The sequence below is a fragment of the Castanea sativa genome, chromosome 6, assembly GCF_040712315.1.
Source record: "Castanea sativa cultivar Marrone di Chiusa Pesio chromosome 6, ASM4071231v1".
Taxonomy (NCBI): Eukaryota; Viridiplantae; Streptophyta; class Magnoliopsida; order Fagales; family Fagaceae; genus Castanea; species Castanea sativa.
Window position 1 is genome coordinate 60,349,615 of NC_134018.1, and position 21,301 is coordinate 60,370,915.

General features: G+C 33.9%; 1 protein-coding gene and 2 pseudogenes across 1 annotated transcript; 1 reads left to right on the plus strand and 2 right to left on the minus strand.

Annotated features, from left to right (window-relative positions):
- Positions 1-2,230: 2,230 nt before the first annotated feature.
- On the minus strand, positions 2,231-4,262 carry LOC142640301 (uncharacterized; annotated as a pseudogene).
- An 87-nt stretch (positions 4,263-4,349) lies between these two features.
- On the plus strand, positions 4,350-6,847 carry LOC142640302 (protein JASON-like). The gene is made up of 4 exons (XM_075814366.1): positions 4,350-4,355; positions 5,574-5,821; positions 6,106-6,317; positions 6,540-6,847. The coding sequence occupies exons 1-4, from the start codon at positions 4,350-4,352 to the stop codon at positions 6,830-6,832; spliced, it is 759 nt and encodes a 252-aa protein (XP_075670481.1). The 3' UTR covers positions 6,833-6,847.
- Positions 6,848-11,695: 4,848 nt separating this feature from the next.
- On the minus strand, positions 11,696-21,090 carry LOC142638996 (TMV resistance protein N-like; annotated as a pseudogene).
- Between the last annotated feature and the right edge of the window lie 211 nt (positions 21,091-21,301).

Genomic DNA, 21,301 nt, shown 5'->3' on the forward strand with positions numbered 1-21,301 from the left:
AAAAAAAAAGGTGACTGGATAAAAGGTCATCAAAATATTGCTAGTGATAAAGAACAATAGTTGAAGTGATTCAGAGGATGAAGAAGCTGTACTATTTCCACGTAGCTGTACATGGCGATGGTGAACTCCAGTCTCCAGTCCTTGTTGAGCAAGTCTACAAGTCAAAGAAAATAGTAGAGAGAGAGAGAGAGAGGGTATCAGATGCAAAGACACTGAGAAAATAGTTGCAGTAGGGCAGAGTACATCAGTCAATAGCAACACATGACACCAACAGCAATGCTGCACTGCTCTATCTGCTCAGAAACTTGAAGAAGAAGCTGACTGGGGTGGGCTACATTGGAATTTTGGCGTTTTTCAGTAGATTCATACGGGTTTAGGAATAAGAAAACCACCTGTTTTGGTGGTGGTGATTAGTTTCTCATGTTATGTGCTAATGTGCTGCCCACATGCTTCAAATGCCCGAAAAAGACTTAAGCAAAAAGTTTTAACCAGAGATGGTAATCTTAGATTACCACATGAAAATCTTAGGTATATTATCCAAATTCCATGAATCGAATGGATCCGCAACTCCAAGAAATATGATATAAGAACTGTTAAATCAAATGTTATATAACACAACAATATACAACATTATAAAATTGATAACAAGTAAATGATATGAAATTAAAACGCATAATACAATATTATAAAATTGATAACAAGTAAATGATATGAAATTAAAACACATAATACAATATTATAAAATTGATAAAAAGTAAATTATATGAAATTAAATTGCTTATGTATTTTTAACTTAGTTTTCCAGAAATCTATACAATTGAACAACTTTCAATTAGATTTTTCCCTCCCATCCTGACTTTATCTACAACTTTCCTAATGCACATTGCTTGCACCTACCTCAAGCCAATTAGACTATTTATTGTAAAAGTTTAACCCCACTCAAAAACTATAGGCATTAAAAAACTTTTAAAAATAAATAAATAAAGAAGAAGAAGAAGAAGGCACCCAACTCTTTGCACAATTCTCGTCCTTCAAATGCCCAGAAAAGACTCACGCAGAAAGTTTTAACCAGAGATGGTAATTTAAGATTACCACATGAAAATCTTAGGTATGTTCACCACATTCCATGAACCAAAAGGATCCACAACACCAAGAAGAATGATATAAGAACTGTTAAATAAAATGTTATAAAACACAACAATATACAATATTAAAAAATTAATAACAAGTAATGATATGAAATTAAATCACTTATGCTTTTAAACTGAGTTTTCCAAAAATCTATACAATTGAACAACTTTAAATTAGATTTTTTCCTCCCATCCTGACTTTATCTACAACTTTCCTGATGCACATTGCTTGCACCTACCTCAGGCCAATCAAACTTGTTATTGTAAAAGTTTAACACCATTCAAAAACTACAGGCGTTCAAAAAAAAAAAGAAGGCACCCAACTCTTGCACAATTCTCATCCTTTTTCATTCCTGTCTTAAAACACTGAATTGTTGTTTACCAACAATATCTCATGTAATCACTTGCCACTATAACGGTTCTCATGTCATCATTTTTTCCCTGGTGGGGCAAATTAGTCAAGTATAAAGGGTTCTCAGCAGATGATAGATGCTAATCTGCATAAACAAAGAACAACAGTTTTACTGCATAACTGAACAGTAAAGTTCAGTGTCAAGACGATGAAACAAAGGGATTTTCATTATGGACACTTGATTAACAGGAACATCAAAAGGGGTTAGCAGACCTCATTCGCTACATTAACAACACTGTTTCCCTTTAAATTACTTATTAACTGACATGATGCCATGCAAGCTTCACTTCTTACATTAAAGAAGGGATAGTAAACAAATGATTTTCTCCTCTTTTTTCGTTTATTTTTTATTTTTTATTTATTAGTTTCCCTTCCCTTTAAGTAAAGCAAATCCAGACCTTTCTCAACTGAGAACCATCCTTCAATTATTTAAATCAAACTAGGCAGAACTTTAGAAGCCTCTTCCTACATCTTAACTGGAGCACTACAACACAAAACCTGATTCCAATAGAAGGGAATGAATGTATCATAAGCTCTGCAGGAATTGAGGTACTTATACCACCTCCAAATAAAGACAATATATACAGGTACAAGTACCTTCGTTGAGATACTTCTACCATCTCCTTCAAGCCAGTGTTTAAAGGATATACCCTTGAAAAAGCTCAACCATCCTTGCAATCTCATCCTTCAATATTAGCATCAATCTGCAACAAATAAATGAAATGAAAATAAATAAATCTATACAATTACAATTGCTAGCCATACGAAGAATATTTATAAGATCATGCTTTAAATTCTAGAATTCATGCATATCAGCTTATAGCACATATTTTTATAAATTTTCTAAGCAAAAAAAGAAGAAGAAGAAGTTCTTGAAAATTAGCTGCTGTTATTTATATTCTTAAAGCAAACTTTTTTATCAACATTCAATGGGAGATCCCATAAATTTGACTCCTACTATTTAACCTTTTGTGTAAGCTATAGTATACAGTGCATATATGGTTCTCTCTGTTCGCACATCCTCAAAAAAAAAAAAACAAAAACAAAAGGTAATTAAATAAAGTTGATAACCAAAATTATAGTGCTAAATTAGAGGTCTTAGGATTGAGAAACAGCCTTCCATTTAGAGAGAAAAAAAACAGTAGATATTTTTTATACAATTTACATCTCAACTGATGCAGTTTAAGCTTTTCTAGTTTGGTATTAACTGAGTTGAACAAGCAATGTGACCAAGGTTTAAAAATTTAAGCCATCAAATCCAGAATTGACAACATAATATCACAAGAAAAAATCCAGAAGACCAAATAAAAATTAAATATAAGCAAGTAGTCAGAATGGAGATCATAGATAACAGTATTACCTTCAAGATGCCTGTCAAGAGATTTGTAGCTTAGTAGCATAGCTTGCTCTCCTCATTAGATAACAATATTACCTTCAGGATACCTTACAAAAATACAGATCAATCTCTGAAGTATAGAGAAAAGAACCTGTACCATCAGTTCCATCTCAACCCACTGAAGCAGCCATGTCAGAAAGGTCCTCAGAGCCAGATGTGCCCACAAATGGATCATTTTCCATATAACCTTTTAACAGCAATAAGCTCTCACCATCTGCTTTCAGACCTGGGACATGTTCTTCAGACAAAGGGGCACAGATTGCCTTAGCTGGTATCAACCCGAGATCTCTCATCTCAATTAAGAGATTAACAGCTGAATTAGAATTGTGTGATCTACAAAGAACATTACATAACCTAAAGTAATTATTGAAGCTCAGTTCTACCCTTGCATCAATCATCTCTTGTAGCAACTGTATCACCATTTTTAAGATCTCTTTCTCTACAAGAAATATAGAGTATTACATTATATGTACGTGCATTGGGAATTATACTGGCCTCCTTCATCTGGTTATACAGGGTGCAAGCCTCTCCAGTTCTACCACTCTTAAGAAGTCCATGGATAGCAACTGTGTATGATACAGCATTGAGTGGATACTTCTCTACAACTGCTTTCCTAAATACTCTAATGGCTTTATAAAGTTTACCAGCCTTTATTAGTCCATCTGTAATTACAGTATGGATGTAAGCATCCTGACCAGGATAATTCACAATGATCCCATGGTAAACATTAATTGCTTCATCAATTCTTCTGGCTCCACATAGTCCACTTAGTAATCCAACAAAAGTATATTTATCTGGTGTAAAACCTCTATCAAGCATATCATTATATAACTCAACAGCAAGATCTGGAAACCCCGCTTTACAAAAATAACTTAGAAGTGCATTACCAACTACTAAGTCTGCTTCTATGACAAGTCCATGGACTAACTTGGGTAAGAGAGAAAACCTCTAAGACAAACATATGGTAGATAACAAAGAACAGAATGTATAGGAATCAGGTGCCAATTTTTTTTTTTCCAAAATTTACAACAACATCAAGCGCATCATCATACCTTCCAATCTTGGAGAAACAATCTATTAATACGTTACAAAGAACCAAGTCAGGGGCATACCCTTTGGATTTCATGATATTTAAAACATGGAATGCATCGCCAACCATTTTTGTTTCCATAAGTCCCTTAATTAAAGTAGTATATGTTACAACATTAGGAGAACAACCGGTCTTACCCATCTTCTCCAATAAACTACACGCAATATCAATTCTATGCAACCGGCAAAACCCATCAATGAGTATACTCCAAACATTCACAGAATGTTTGGACATTACATGAAAGGTCCCTAAAGATTGTGTTTGTTACAATTATGCTAATTCAGATTACATTTTCTCTTTAAAGTTTTCACAATAGTTTACATGAAGGTGTGTATAATTGTGTTCAATTTTAAGTTTTTAATCATTTTTATAGTGTTAAACCTTGAATAAGCATAGTTGTAGCTATGCGTAGAAGCAAAGAATTATGCCTCTGCATAACACATACTTATACATGCGTTTTTGCTATGTTACTTTTCAACTTTTGGAAGAGTTGGTAGTCTAATTTTGTTTTGAAGCGCAGCAAATTAAGTGAACCAAAGAATTTACTTTTCTAGTAATGACTAATTTATGATGCGAAACACTGGATATTCATTATAGATTGCTTATCAGGCTTTTATTTCTTCATCCTTAATGGACTAATGTTTTTGGGTTGCATGCGTTTTTTTTTTTTTTTTTGTTATGCATATAGGCATAAGTTGAAAATTTTGAAATGGGAATGCTAAATGGATAAGTAAAAATACAAGAAAGATTTGATATGAAATGAAGAAATTTCGTTTAATGATAGGATAGCTCCTATTGATTAAAAGATGAGGGGGACTGCTTGATATGAGTTCAAGTTGAGAAAATGAAAAAAGAAAAAAGAAAAAGAAGGCAGAGAAACCCAAAACAAAATTGGTAGATGCTGTGAACAAGGATATGTTAATTAAAGAGGTGATAGAAAATATGATTTTGGATAGAATAGAATGACAAAAAATACATACGGTGACCTATATTAGTCTCCAACTCTTAGGAGGTTTCATAGCACCGTCCTCAAAGTATTGGGACCGAAGCTTTATGAGTCACGTTGAGGTTTCATGCAAATGGAAAGTATTCACATATGCATGCTATTGCAAATGGAATTTATGAGGCACGTTGATATTGATTTTACAAGTGGCATAAACGCTTTAATCAGAACCGATTTTCTGGTGTTTGTATTCTGCAGTTAATTCTTGCTTCATTTTGGTTGTATAGATGGTTTGTAAGGCCTGCCATATTCTTTTTGATTAGATTATTTAATTTCTATTCATCTTTGTAGGCACTTGTTAGGGTGCTGGATTTTAGAACTAACCCCCTTCCCTATTTGTAATCTCAGCAGATTTGAATGTGTGATTGCAAACCTATTGGCTATTTCATCTGTCTACTACATGAGTTATTTTCAAAATACTAGAATCATCCTCATTCTTTTCAAATAGGGCACTGGTTACACTAACGGACAACTTTCTTTAGTCAAGGTTGTTATTGACTGTTGACAAGTATCTTTTTGATTGTATAAAATGTATTGTGCAGGCCAGGTTTCTTAAAGCTTGTGGTACCTTAGCAGAGACCCCTGCAGAAATTCGGAAAGCATCTGCAAAGTCGAAATTTTCACCTTCATATGATGGAGATTCAGAGCCTCCAAAATTCCATTCATGGCTTCCCAACACATCCATCAAGAAACTTCAGTTAGACAACCGACCTGAGCAGGCCAATACTCCCATTAAACTTGGTGAAGAGTGGGGAAAGGGATCAGGTTTGCAAGAGCAGACACCTAGCAGGTTGTACTTTTCTCTATAATGATTATGTTTGTGAAACAATTGATATACCTTTAATTAATTATTGAGTAGACCTGTTGTGGGAAGGGAATTTTCCATATTTCAAAGCCAACCTGTCTGTTATTTGGTAGTATTAATTGTTTATATTTATGAAATGTGGACACCAATTATTTGGTAATACTTAGATTCACCTGACAAGATTAATAGCTTCCTGACATCTGTCCAATTCCATCTCTCTCTTCTAGCTGTATATCCAGCATACATAACACTGGAAGGGTCTCTTTCAGCTCAACTGAAGGCAGTGGAACAGGAAGTGTTAATTCAGCTGTCAGGGTTCATGCCAATCAGACTGAAAACATTGCAACATCAGTTTCACCTTGGATTTCAGCCACAGAAATTCAGTGCAGGAGCAAGTCTGTGCGTTTTCAATGTGATTTTGATGCATCTTCCTCATCATCTGAAAATGTTAGCCAAAATCAAAAGAAATCCGAATCACCAGGTAATCAGAGTGTGTCAAAGCCTTCACCTTATCCAACCCCACTTAAGCTGTCTGAAGAGATGCAAACACCTGGAACCGTTTTTCCCGCAAACTTTAACAATTTACCATATGGGAAGACCCGAATCAGGTCCCAGTATGTGTAGTCAGTTATGAACCCAGTTGAGAGTGACTCTCAGTGGAAGTTATTGAGGGAAGAAGATCCTAACTATCATCAACTTTCAGGTGAGCTGAGAGAATCTCTTGAGTTGCCCGAAACTACAACCCCTAGGCCAGAAGCGGGGGTAAAAGAAACTTTGTCTGGGAAAGAGTTGAAGGTGGAAGCAAGCCTGTCTGCTTGGTTGAAGCCACTGCCATCCATTCAGGATGAGAATAGTAAAATTTTTGACCCTGCTACTAGAAAACCTCATTTTGGTAGAACTCCTGGGGACAGGCCAATTATTGGTCTTGTTGCAGTTCACTGGAATGATAATGAACAATCTCATATTTCGCCAAAGTGTTGGGATGCTTATATTTAATTTTTATTTGGTCTTCTGGATTTTTTCTTGTGATATTATGTTGTCAATTCAGGATTTGATAGCTTATATTTTTAAACCTTGGTCACATTGCTTGTTCAACTCAGTTAATACCAAACTATAATAGCTTAAACTGCATCAGTTGAGATGTAAATTGTGTAAAACATATCTACTGTATTTGTTCTCTCTAAATGGAAGGCTGTTTCTTAATCGTAAGACCTCTAATTTAGCACTATAATTTTGGTTATCAACTTTATTTAATTATCTTTTGTTTTTTTTTTTGTTTTTTTTTTTTTGAGGATGAGCTAAGAGAGAGAACCATATATGCACTGTATACTATAGCTTACACAAAAGGTTAAATAGTTAGAGTCAACTTTATGGGATCTCCCATTGAATGTTGACAAAAAATTTTGCTTTAAGAATACAGATAACAGCAGCTAATTTTCAAGAACATCTTCTTCTTTTTTTGCTGAGAAAATTTATGAAAATATGTGCTATAAGCTGATATGCATGAATTCTAGAATTTAAAGCATGCTCTTATAAATTTTCTTCATGTGGTTAGCAATTGCAATTGTATAGATTTATTTATTTATTTTCATTTCATTTATTTGTTGCAGATTGATGCTAATATTGAAGGATGAGATTGCAAGGATGGTTGAGCTTTTTCCCGAATATATAATTTAAACAGTGGCTTGATGGAGATGGTAGAAGTATCTGAACAAAGGTACTTGTACCTGAATATATTGTCTTTATTTGGAGGTGGTATAAGTACCTCAATTCCTGCAGAGCTTATGATACATTCATTCTCTTCTATTTGAATCAGGTTTTGTGTTGTAGAGCTCCAGTTATGATTTAGGAAGAGGCTCCTCAAGTTCTGCCTAGTTTGATTTAAATAATTGAAGGATGGTTCTCAGTTGAGAAAGGTCTAGATTTGCTTTACTTAAAGGGAAGGGAAACCAATAAAAAAAAAAAAGCAAAAAAAAGGAGAAAATCATTTGTTTACTATCCCTTCTTTAATGTAAGTAGTGAAGCTAGCATGGCATGATGTCAATTAATAAGTATTTTAAAGGGAAACAGTGTTGTTAATGTGGTGAACGTAGTCTGCTAACCCCTTTTGATGTTCCTGTTTATCAAGTGTCCATAATGAAAATCCCTCTGTTTCATCGTCTTGACACTGAGCTTTACTGTTCAGTTATGCAGTAAAACTGTTGTTCCTTGTTTATTCAGATTAGCATCTACCATCTGCTGAGAACCCTTTATACTTGACTAATTTGCTCCACCAGGGAATAAATGATGACATGAGAACCCTTATAGTAGCAATTGATTACATGAGATATCGTTGGTAAACAACAATTCAGCATTGGAAGACAGGAATGAAAAAGGATGAGAATTGTGCAAGAGTTGGGTGCCTTTTTTTTTTTTAACGCCTATAGTTTTTGAGTGGGGTTAAACTTTTACAATAACAAGTCTAATTAGCCTGAGGTAGGTGCAAGCAATGTGCATTAGGAAAGTTGTAGATGAAGTCAGGATGGGAAGAAAAAATCTAATTGAAAGTTGTTCAATTGTATAGATTTCTAGAAAACTAAGTTTAAAGCACATAAGCGATTTAATTTCATATCATTTACTTGTTATTAATTTTATAATAGTGTATGTTGTTGTATTTTATAACATTTAATTTAACTGTTCTTATATCATTCTTCTTGGAGTTGTGAATCCTTTCGGTTCATGGAATTTGGAGAATATACCTAAGATTTTCATGTGATAATTTTAGATTACCGTCTCTGGTTAAAAATTTTTGCGTGAGTGTTTTTTGGAGATTTGAAGGTTGAGAATTGTGCAAAGAGTTCGGTGCCTTCTTCTTCTTCTTTATTTATTTATTTTTTAAATTGTTTTAATGCCTATAGTTTTTGAGTGGGGTTAAACTTTTACAATAAATAGTCTAATTGGCTTGAGGTAGGTGCAAGCAATGTGCATTAGGAAAGTTGTAGATAAAGTCAGGATGGGAGGGAAAAATCTAATTGAAAGTTGTTCAATTGTATAGATTTCTGGAAAACTAAGTTAAAAATACATAAGCAATTTAATTTCATATAATTTACTTTTTATCAATTTTATAATATTGTATTATGTGTTTTAATTTCATATCATTTACTTGTTATCAATTTTATAATATTGTATATTGTTGTGTTATATAACATTTAATTTAACAGTTCTTATATCATTCTTCTTGGAGTCGTGAATCCTTTCAGTTCATGGAATTTGGAGAATTTATCTAAGATTTTCATGCGGTAATCTTAGATTACCGTCTCTGGTTAAAACTTTTTGCGCGAGTCTTTTTTGGGCATTTGAAACATGTGGGCACCACATTAGCGCATAACATGAGAAACTAATCACCCCCACCAAAACAGGCGGTTTTCTTATTCCTAAACCCATAGGAATTTACTGAAAAATAAAAAAATTCCAATGTAGCTCACCCCAGTCAGCTTCTTCTTCAAGTTTCTGAGCAGATATAGCAGTGCAGCATTGCTGTTTGTGTCATGTGTTGCTATTGACTGATGTACTCTACCCTACTGCCACTATTTTCTCAGTGTCTTTGCATCTGATACCCTCTCTCTCTCTCTCTCCTATTTGCTTTGATTTGTAGACTTGCTCAACAAGGACTGAAGTTCACCATCGCCATGTACAGCTACATGGGAATAGAACGACTTCTTCACCCTCTTAATCACTTCAACTATTGTTCTTGATCACTAGCAAAATTTTGATGACCTTTTATCAAGTTACTTTTTTTTTTCACTGCATTAATTGTTTATTCTGAATGCTTGGAAATATGAAGAAATGGAACTTTATTCTCATTTCATTTTCTTGATGAAATTGGAAATATGAACTTTTGTTCTTTGTGCTGCTCTTGCTTAATTCATGAATTTTGGTGAGGTGCTGACAACTATTAGTTTCTTGCTTTGTTTGGTTTCTATTTTTGTTTATATTCCCAATTTGTCGCTCTACCTGAAATTTTCTTTTTGGGTTTTAAATAAGTGTTAACCCTTTAAGGGTTCTTGGAGAATTGTTGATAATTTTAACTCCAATGGAGTAATTAATTTCAATTGGAAATGAAAGATTTTCTGGTTCTCATAGGTGTTTTGATTTGGTTGAATCTCTTCTTTAATGTTTTGGGGATGTGGTGGGGGTGGTCTAATCTCTTTGGTTCTAACTTTTATCAAAAGTTAAATATAGAGAACAAAAATGGGGATTCAGTTAGATAGCTATAGAGGGAGAGCTGGTCTCCAGGGTCCAGCCTGAGTGTAACTGTCACACGTGTAAAATTGTAAGAATGCAAACATTGTTATGTAGCATGGCAAAGAGTGGAGGATTGAATCCCTAACTGAGTGTCATCGGGGAAAATGTAACGTCAAAATTTTTAGCACATTTTAAGAGAATGAAGAAGAGTTTTTGGTTGGATGTCTCTATGTTAAAGCATTGCAGAGTTGAAAACTTAGGCGGTTAATGTTGTTTGTCTATTTTATGACATACAAAGCTCAAAATGCTACGTTTTTCTTGTTCACTTTGTTCCACTTCACAAAGTACTCATTGAAGAGTTTATATGAGTTAAGAGCTTCATAATCAAGGTGTAGTGCTATCAAGGTATCAAAGTCGCATCCTTCCTTGTAGCCTAAACCTTGATGCATACCTTGAGCTATGTTACAAACCTCCACGAATCAGAGTTCCTCATTCGAAGATCTGCCACAGGACTCAAGTCGGAGTTGATTCTATGCCCTCACGAGTCCTCACACACCTCTAAGAAGTCTTTGCGAGTGGATCCACACGCATCTCTACACACCAATATTCATCTTCACACACCTCGCATGTTCAGTGAGCACAGCAAATCTGGTCTGATTATGTGTCTAAGTTAATGACATTTTGCCATATTAGCCATAGGCAACGTCATTAGTAACATCCATATCAGAGCCACACTAGTAGTCACATCCCGCTACATCAGCACTTTGTCACAACATTATCATGTCAACATCCTGCCACCTATGAGGCATAAGTACTGACACAATACGGGGTACTACATGACATGAGACAACAATGTCAATTCTTGAAATACTAAGACACAACACCACAGGGATACAATAATTATTTAAATAAATAAAAACTATTTTTAGGTATATATATTCTTGGGTATGTACTATGTGTATTTTAGGTTGTAAAAATAAATAACTTCTATCCTGTCATTTACACTGTTGAGGGTCTCATATGCTTGTCAGTCACATATGGTCTATTGGTTCCTCTAGCTTGTCTATTCCTAATATCGATTCACTAGATTTCATCCCATACTAATTTTCACTAGTCTTTGCCCTTACCCTCTTTGGTAGCAAGTTATGTTTGATGAACTTGCTGCTTTGCATAAGAACCCACACTTGGGACATGATCTTCATTTCTTCCTATTTTTTTTCTTTTTCTGTACCTGTCAATTTGTTTTTAGCTCTTTTAACAGTAGATATTAAAAAAAAAAAGAATGCATTTCCAACTTTTTCAATGAAAAAATTATGCTCTCGGTTATTAGCAGAAAGAACATCAAAGACATCTTATTACAAATTCAAAGGAATGGTGTTACAAATTGCTCATGTACAGATGACAAATCATTGGAAATAAGATGTGTATCTTTAAATGAGATGAAAAGGGCCTAATAGAAATATATTGAACGTAACTGCGATACTAAAAAGAATAATAAATTGCCATTGACTTGCAAGAACTATACGTTTTCTTCTTGCACTCATCCCCGTGTTATCTTCACACTTCAATCTTTAAGGATTTGGTTCATCTTCAAGCCAACGATGGCTCAGTCTTGCCTCCTTATCATGAAGTCCTCTCTTAAACTTTATCGACCAAGCCCGATCTTTAACATCCTCACTTGATGTAGAGGTATAATTAATCATTTTTTCAGTCTTTTAGGTTGTGGTTCATCTTCAAGCCAACCATGACTTGTCCTTGCCTCCTCATCATGAAGTCTTCCCTTAAACTTTATTGGCCAGGCCTGAGCTTTAACATCCTCATTTGATGTAGAGGCATAAGGAATCATTTTTCCATCAAGAACCCCATCATATAATAGGCGGACCCCCATCTTCTTAACAATGAATCTAGCCCCAAAATCTATGATAACCTCTACTTTATCACCGTTCTCCAAATTGAACTCATCTTTAAAAACATTGCCCAGCCACAGGTGATCTTCGGGCGATATTACAACGTCAGCTATTATTTGCCTAGAGGTCTGACTAATATTCTTGGTATGATTGACAACTGAAATGCTAAGAAGATTTTGAGATAAAATATTGTTATTGCTTGCACATGGTGAATAAACAATGCATACCACAAACCCTGCCACATTAAGACCAATAATAGGCACTTCAAAACACACTGAGGGCCCTTCATCCTTATACATGAAGCAATCAGGAATATCATCACCAGGGAGGAATATGCTAAACATGTTACCAACTCCACTCACAATGCATTCCTGTTCCATGAGGAGAATGACTTATAAAAACTATACTTGAAAAAAAAGAAAAAAAAGGAAGATATTCATTCAGAAAAATGAAGGGGGATTTAGGGGGGGGGGGGGATATTGAGAGAGAGAGGAAACCTGTGCGATGCTTTGCTTGAAAGAACTTATCATATTATTGCACCCTTCCATGTGAAGGATTCCAAAGTACTTCAATATTTTATCCAAACCTGGTATCTCACCTAATTTGTGGCAATTAGTAACGAACAAAGTTCCCATGCTTGAGATCTTCGATACATTTGGCATTCTTTCCAAAGCCGTGCAGTTTCTTGCATGCAGACTATTCAGACTAGTAGGTAAATCTGGTATTGATTGAAGTTCTTTGCAATAATCCAAATATAGCTTACGAAGCCTTGAAAGACCACTGAAGATTGATGGTAGGGCATGGAATCTATTGCTTTGTAGATCTAAAGATTGAAGAGCACGTAAACTCCCAAGACCTTTTGGAATTGTGTCCTCTGATAGATTGCAGTCATTGAGACATAATTCTTTTAGCGAGGACAAGCCTTGTACTGAATCCAGCAATATATTGACAGGCTTGGGAATTTTACTTGGTGATATCAAGGAACAAAAGTATGAAGACAATGACTTAGGTTGTGATCTTTTGCACCCACTTAGATTTAAATATTTGAGCTGCTTCAGTCGGTTTATGGTAGATGGAATTGTTCTTATGGCAGTGTTGTCTATCTGAAGAGTAGTCAAGCATTCCATCTCCCCCAAGTCGTCAGCCAGATTGTCAATTTTAGAACAATCAGAAAGAATGAGAGTTTCAAGAGATTTCAACATATAGAAAGACCTTGGTAGACTTCTAAGGTTTTTGCAACCTTTAAAATTTACCAAAACAAGATAAGGAAGATCTCCAATAGATTGGTGAAGCTCAAACAACCTGGTACAATCTTTGAGTATTAATTTTTCAAGATTGGGGAGTCTTGAAAAGTTAGGGGTTTAAGTTAGATAGTGTGAATGACTGAGATTTAGGACTACCAACTCCTTGTGCAACTGGTAAAGAGAGAAAATAAGTAAAGCACAATATTAGCACATAGAATATCAACAATATGGCTTGATATTTAAGGTTAAATTATACCTTAGGATCTTTCCAAACTTCTCTAAGATTGCTATATCGCAAGTCAATTGCAACTATCTTTCTTGGATAAAAGTTGTTTGGTATAAACTTTAGAGGGAATCCATGCCAACGGAGCCACCGTAACTCTTGGAAAAGATATACATAATCCCCATTGAGTTGTGCGTAATCAAGTTGGAGTAATCTAAGCCTCTGCATCTCTAAAAATGTTACTGTATTGAAATTCACCTCACTTCTCTTTGTATTGAAATTTACCTCACTTCTTGGCAATTTTAAAGTGAGTCCTTCTACTCGTTTCTTTCCCTGATTAAAACAAGAACTGTGTAAGCACAGTGGTTATGTGGAAGTTGAGAGATTTAAAAAAGGAAAAAAAGAAATACAAACTTAGCAAAACATGCATGTACCACAAAATCTCGTACTATAGCCATAAAAATGTCCCATTTTTCTAATCCCCTCATCAACATTTGCACCAAACCAATGTATTCTTCTTGGCAACACTTTCTTAATAGAATAATGTAAACCATGCCAAGAAGCTCAAAAACAATAGAACGACGTTAGAAAAGTAAACAAGTGTCTCTATTGATTAGAAATGAAGGGGATTACACTCTCGTGGCATATCATTTTTTTTTTTAAAAATCAGTCGTGGCATATCATTGTTATGAGGTCATGCATTTGTTTCCCTTGTTAACACATGTACATAAACAAAGTTCTATTTTACTATTAATCTTTTTCCTAGAGGAGGTTCTTACCTTATGCAGTGTCAGTATGTCAATTACCTCCTCTTGTAGCCATAATCTACTACGTTTACCAGGTTCCTTGGGGCGATTTTCACGAACAATTTCTCTTCCCATGTCTCGAAGCAAATCATGCATCATAAGCTTGTTTCTCTCATCAACTGTAAGAAGACACCGCTGAATAAGGACACTGATTCCAATTTTGGGAAAAAAATCACAGCCCTTCAATATTTGCACAACATAGTTTTTGTCCATTCCGATAAAGAAACAGGATATATCAAGGAATATATCCTTCTCTGTGTCATTGCTTAGTGCATCAAAGCTTATTCTAAGTTTTTTTTGAACTTGATCATTGGGAATCCTTTTTAATTTCTCCAATGCACAGTTCCATTCTTGCATGCTCCTGCCAAACAAAAAAGAACCCAAAACTTCAAGAGCCAGTGGCAATCCTCCTGAATAAGCAGCTACAATTTTTGATATGTCCATATAAACTTCAGCTGGATGTTCGTTTCTAAAGGCATGCCAACTAAAAAGCTCAAGAGATTCACTGTCACCCATTTGTTTAGCTCTATATACTCCATCCACTTGAAGCTTATTTAGCAACTGCTCATTTCTGGTTGTTATAATAATTCTACTTCCCAAACCAAACCAGTCACGACTTCCAGCTATGGCATTCAGTTGATCCGAGTGGTCTACATCATCGATTATAACAAGTACCCTTTTATGATGAAATCTTTCTCGTATCATAACAATTCCGCTCTCAACATTACTTATCTCTATTTTCCCTGTCCTCAAGGTTTTAGAAAGAAGTTGTTTTTGTAGATGAATAAGATTTTTTTGCTTGGAAGTTTCCCTATCATTTCCAAGAAAGCTTCTAACTTCAAAACGAAGATCAAATTCGTTATATATGGCTTTAGCAATGGTTGTTTTTCCTGTTCCGCCCATTCCCAAAATTCCTACCATGCGAACATCATTAGCTCCAACACATAATAGTGAAGTCATATCTTTCACGTGAGCCTCTACTCCAACTGGGTGGAGTGCTACAAATAAGTATCCGTTGTCTAGTAGTGGTATAATTTCTTGAATGATAGACCGAATAGTCTTGGCTTCACCCCTGGAAATTATTTTGAGCAGTAGGGAATAATAGTGAGTAGTTAGGATTAATAGTGATAATTAATTTATCCCCAACATAGCACAAGTGCCTATTCCTAATGTTGTTGAGTTGCAGATTTTCTACTCAAAAACAAAGAGTCATGTAGTTTCTTTATCATAACTTTTTCTTCTCTGGTAATACGTGAAGGTGCACTGACTATATGGTTGCTAAACCATACTTGAGTTGCAGAATATCTATCAAAATCTTTAATGATTTGTTTCCTCGAAGAAAAATAAAAAATAAAAAATCTTTAGTGATTTACTGAAAATTCCTTGGTGTGGAACATGTACGCATTGGTTTTTCATCTCTCCTTAAAAGTTTAGAGAAGTTTAGAGAGAGTCCGAGAGAGATATTTAACACTGTAAGAACTTCAAGCCTTACTATTGTCTTGTCATACTGTAGGGACTGGAATTTGAATTACAAAAAATTCTATTCACTAAACAGATTCTGGATAGTTTAATCTTATCATAATCTTTACAATTTGATCATCTTTATTGAATAACCAATACTTAAATAAGAATAAGGCCATGACCATGTTAAAGAAAATCTGCAACTCAACAACATTAGGAATAGGCACTTATGCAAGGTTAGGGATAAATTAATTAGGAAAGAGAAAGAAAGTATTGAAGGAAATAATATAAGGTTGGTGGCTATGCATTAATCATAATATATATTTTCTCAAATTAATTAGGTTAGAGCAATAAATTTATTGATGAATTGATTTTTTCTATCCATTAGATCTTGGGGGCATTGCCCACAGCCCTTCAATAATTAATTGATTTACAAAATATCTATAGACAAATTATAAAAAAAACTCATTAGAAAAATGAAGATAATTAGGACAAAAGAGTAATCAACCTAGCTATTTAAATTGACTTTTATTTTGTATGTTCATAAGAACACGCATTTTGATTGAATCGTTACTAAGTTAGGGAGTTCCTCTAAAAAAAAAAAAGGTAGGGAGTTGGGTTAATAATAATATTAGACATTTACCTGTCTGCAGTGCTTTCCAGATGCCACCCGGAAATTGAAGTAGCTTCAATGAGAGCTCCCCTCCACCTGAATACCTTGTCTTTATCCAACAAGTAACGCTTTTCATGTTCCACTAACGCTTGTTTAAAACTACCCCTCTGCTTGCGCACATCGGAGGGTTCAACACCATAGAATAAAGGGATAACTCTCTGTTTCAGCCTTCTTCGGCACTCCATGATCTCCACGAGCTCCTTCAAACACCACCTGGAAGACGCGAAGTTTTCGGAAAAGACGATGATGGACATTCTGGACCCTCGTATTGCTTGTAAAAGCTCAGAAGAAAGATCTTCTCCTTTTGGGATCTCTTCGTCGTCTCTGAAGGTGTGGATTCCAGCATCTTTCAAACCGTGGTAGAGGTGATCGGTGAAGCTCTTGCGAGTGTCGCCTCTGAAACTCAGGAACACATCGTACTCATTGTCGTCGAGGGGTTGGTTGGAAGAAGAAGATGAAAATGAGGATGAAGAGATGGGTTTGGATAAGATCTTTATAGATGAAATATATTGAATAATATTCCGAATAAGCTCAGCTTCATTCCTGGAAATTATTTTGAGCAGTTAGGAATAATAGTAAGTAATTATGATTAATAGTGATAATTAATTTATCTCCAACGTAGCACAAGTACCTATTCCTATATATTTTTCCAAATTAATTAGGTTAGAGCAATAAATTTTAATGATGAATTGTGTTTTTCTATCCATTAGATCCCGGCCCAGAACTGCGTCATCCTTCAATAATTAATTAATTTTACAAAATAACTATAAACAAAAAACTAGCCTCTCATCGCACGTGCGATGAGGTTTTTTTGTTTAGTGGTCTTATTTTGTAGAAAAATAATTGTGTTTTTTATTTTATTTATCTTATCTATATATTGAGAGAATTCAAAAAGTTAATTATAGTGTTTTTAATTTACAAAAATACTCTTAATTTAATTAACTTATTCTTATTCCTAAAAAATAAAAAATAAGGTTAAAACTGTAAATTAACAAAAACTAATAACAAAAAAGTAAAAAAATAAAAATTGTCCACAATTCCCACTTTCTCCTAAAAAACCATCCCACCTTCTAAAAAAAACTACCCTACAGTTTTCTATTAAAAAACGCCTATTCCAAGTTGTGTAAAAAAATAAAACTATTTCGTGCGTGCAATGAGGCTTTTTTTTTTTAGTGGTCTTATTTTGTAGAAAAAAAAAAAAACTGTGTTTTTTATTTTATTTTATCTTCTCTATATATTGAAAGGATTCAAAAAGTTAGTTATTGTGTTTTCAATTTACAAAAATACTCTTAATTTAATTAACTTATTCTTATTCCTAAAAAATAAAAAATAAGGTTAAAACTGTAAATCAACAAAAACTAATAACAAAAAAGTGAAAAAATAAAAATTGTCCACAATCTCCACTTTCTCCTAAAAAACCATCCCACCTTCTAAAAAAAACTACCCTACGGTTTTCTATTAAAAAACGCCTATCCCAAGTTGTGTAAAAAAATAAAACTATTTCATGCGTGCAATGAGGCTTTTTTTTTTAGTTGTCTTATTTTGTAGAAAAAAAAAACGGTGTTTTTTATTTTATTTTATCTTCTCTATATATTAAAAGGATTCAAAAAGTTAGTTATTTTGTTTTCAATTTACAAAAATACTCTTAATTTAATTAACTTATTCTTATTCCTAAAAAATAAAAAATAAGGTTAAAACTGTAAATCAACAAAAACTAATAACAAAAAAGTGAAAAAATAAAAATTGTCCACAATCTCCGCTTTCTCCTAAAAAGACCATCCCACCTTCTAAAAAAAACTACCTTACGGTTTTCTATTAAAAAACACCTATCCCAAGTTGTGTAAAAAAGTAAAACTATCCCACCTTCTTTAAAAAAACTCACCCACGGTTTCCTTAAAAAATTAAAAAAAAAAAAAACTGCCACATATCACATAAAAAAACAAAATAAATAATAAATAAATAAAAATTAATATATATCATTTTTATTTTGAAAAAATAATTTAAAAGTAGATAAAGTAATTTAAAACTTAACAGGAGAGTGATCTTGTTTTTTAGGCAATGTTTTAGTAGAAGTTAGAATTGTAGTTTTACCGAATTGTTCTTTTTTTGTCTCTACTTAAACGTAGCGGTGTAGAGACATTTTTGAACTAAAAAATGTGGAATCCAAACAGGGAAAGCCCCTTAAATAATAGTATAGACAAGTAACGCTTTTTATGTTCCACAAACGCTTCTTCATAACTACCCCTCTATTTGCACACATCGGAGGGTTCAACATGATAGAATATAGGGATAACTATCTGCTTCAGCCTTCTTCGGCACTCCATGATCTCCACGAGCTCCTCCAAACACCACCTGGAAGACGCGTAGTTTTTGGAAAAGACGATGACAAATATTCTGGACCCTCGTATTGCTTGTAAAAGCTCGGAAGAAAGATCTTCTCCTTTTGGGATCTCTTCGTCGTCTCTGAAGGTGTGGATTCCAGCGTCTTTCAAACCGTGGTAGAGGTGATCGGTGAAGTTCTTGCGAATGTCGCCTCTGAAACTCAGGAACACATCGTACTCATTGTCGTCGAGGGGTTGGTTGGAAGAAGAAGATGAAAATGAGGATGAAGAGATGGGTTTGGATAAGATCTTTATAGATGAAATATATTGAATAATATTCCGAATAAGCTCAGCTTCATTCCTGGAAATTATTTTGAGCAGTTAGGAATAATAGTAAGTAATTAGGATTAATAGTGATAATTAATTTATCTCCAACGTAGCACAAGTACCTATTCCTATATATTTTCCCAAATTAATTGGGTTAGAGCAATAAACTTTAATGATGAATTGTGTTTTTCTATCCATTAGATTCCGGCCCAGAACTGCGTCATCCTTCAATAATTAATTAATTTTACAAAATAACTATAAACAAAAAACTAGGCTTTTTTTTTTAGTGGTCTTATTTTGTAGAAAAAAAACTGTGTTTTTTTATTTTATTTATCTTCTCTATATATTGAGAGGATTCAAAAAGTTAATTATTGTGTTTTCAATGTACAAAAATACTCTTAATTTAATTAACTTATTCTTATTCCTAAAAAATAAAAAATAAGGTTAAAACTGTAAATCAACAAAAACTAATAACAAAAAAGTGAAAAAATAAAAATTGTCCACAATCCCCACTTTCTCCTAAAAAAACCATCACACCTTCTAAAAAAAACTACCATACGATTTTCTATTAAAAAACACCTATCCCAAGTTGTGTAAAAAAATAAAACTATCCCACCTTCTTTAAAAAAACTCACCCACGGTTTCCTTAAAAAATTATAAAAAAAAAAACTGCCACATATCACAAAAAAAACAAAATAAATAATAAATAAATAAAAATTAATATATATCATTTTTATTTTGAAAAAGTAATTTAAAAGTAGATAAAGTAATTTAAAACTTAACAGGAGAGTGATTTTGTTTTTTAGGCAATGTTTTAGTAGAAGTTAGAATTGTAGTTTTACCGAATTGTCCTTTTTTTGTCTCTACTTAAACGTAGCGGTGTAGAGGCATTTTTAAACTAAAAAATGTGGAATCTAAACAGGAAAAGCCCCTTAAATAATAGTATAAATTAAAATGCAAAACTGACTTTTTCTTCTTCTTTTTATGAAACAAAACTGAACTTCTAAATTTTACCAAAATTTAGTATAAAATAGATAATTAATTATGGCTGATTTGATAAATTGTTTTATATATATATATATATGAGTGTAAATTTTATAAGGACTTGGGGTAAAATTATTATATATTATTATAATATAAGAAAGTATCAAAGGAAATAATATAAGGTTTGTGGCTGTACGTTAACCATAATATATATTTTATAAATTAATTAGGTTAGAGCAATAAGTTTTAATGATGATTTGTGTTTTTCTATCCATTAGATCTTTGGGGGCATTGCCCCCGGCCCTTCAATAACTAATTGATTTTACAAAATATCTATAAACAAATTAAAAGAAAAATGAAGATAAATCGGACAAAAGAGGAATTAATTTTAGTACTTATAAATTATAGTAATAATATTATTATTATTATGTTTACCACCACCTATTTAAATTGACTTTTGTTTTGTATGTTCATAAGAACAAGCATTTTGACTGAATCGTTACTAAGTCAGGAAAAAAAAAAAAATAGTTGGGTTAATAATATTAGACATTTACCCGTCTGCAGTGTTTATCAGAGAGAAACCGCCCAAACTAGCAGTTGCATTGAGAGCTCTCCTCCACAGTTTTACCTTTTCTTCATGCAAATAGCGCTTTTCATGTTCCACAAAAGCTTTTTCATAAATACCCTTCTGATTGCGCACATCGGAGGGATCAACATCATAGAATATAGGTAAAACTCTCTGGTTCAGCCTTCTTCGGCACTCCAAGATCTCCACGAGCTCCTCCAAACACCACCTGGAAGACGCGTAGTTTTTGGAAAAGACGATGACGGACATTCTGGACCCTCGAATTGCTTGTAAAAGCTCGGAAGAAAGATCTTCTCCTTTTGGGATCTCTTCGTTGTCTCTGAAGGTGTGGATTCCAGCGTCTTTCAAAGCGTAATAGAGGTGATCGGTGAAGTTCTTGCGAGTGTCTTCGCCTCTGAAACTCAGGAACACATCGTACTCATAGTCGGCGGGAGGTTGGTAGGAAGAAGACGATGAAGATGAAGAGAAGGGTTTGGAAAGAGTTGTAGTGGCAGCCATGGTAATTTCGCAATTGGGGAAGAATAGCTAAAACCTAGCAGCAGCAGCAATGTAGCACAGAGCCAAGGAGAATTTATGGGGGTCATCAGTCAAGTCAATTCAACTACCCAGAGTTTAAAATTTAAACCCACTTTTAGCGTTCAGTAAATTTTAGCCACGTTAAAATATTCTTCTCTCATTTAGTGGGTTCTGCATTTATGTGTTAATCTTA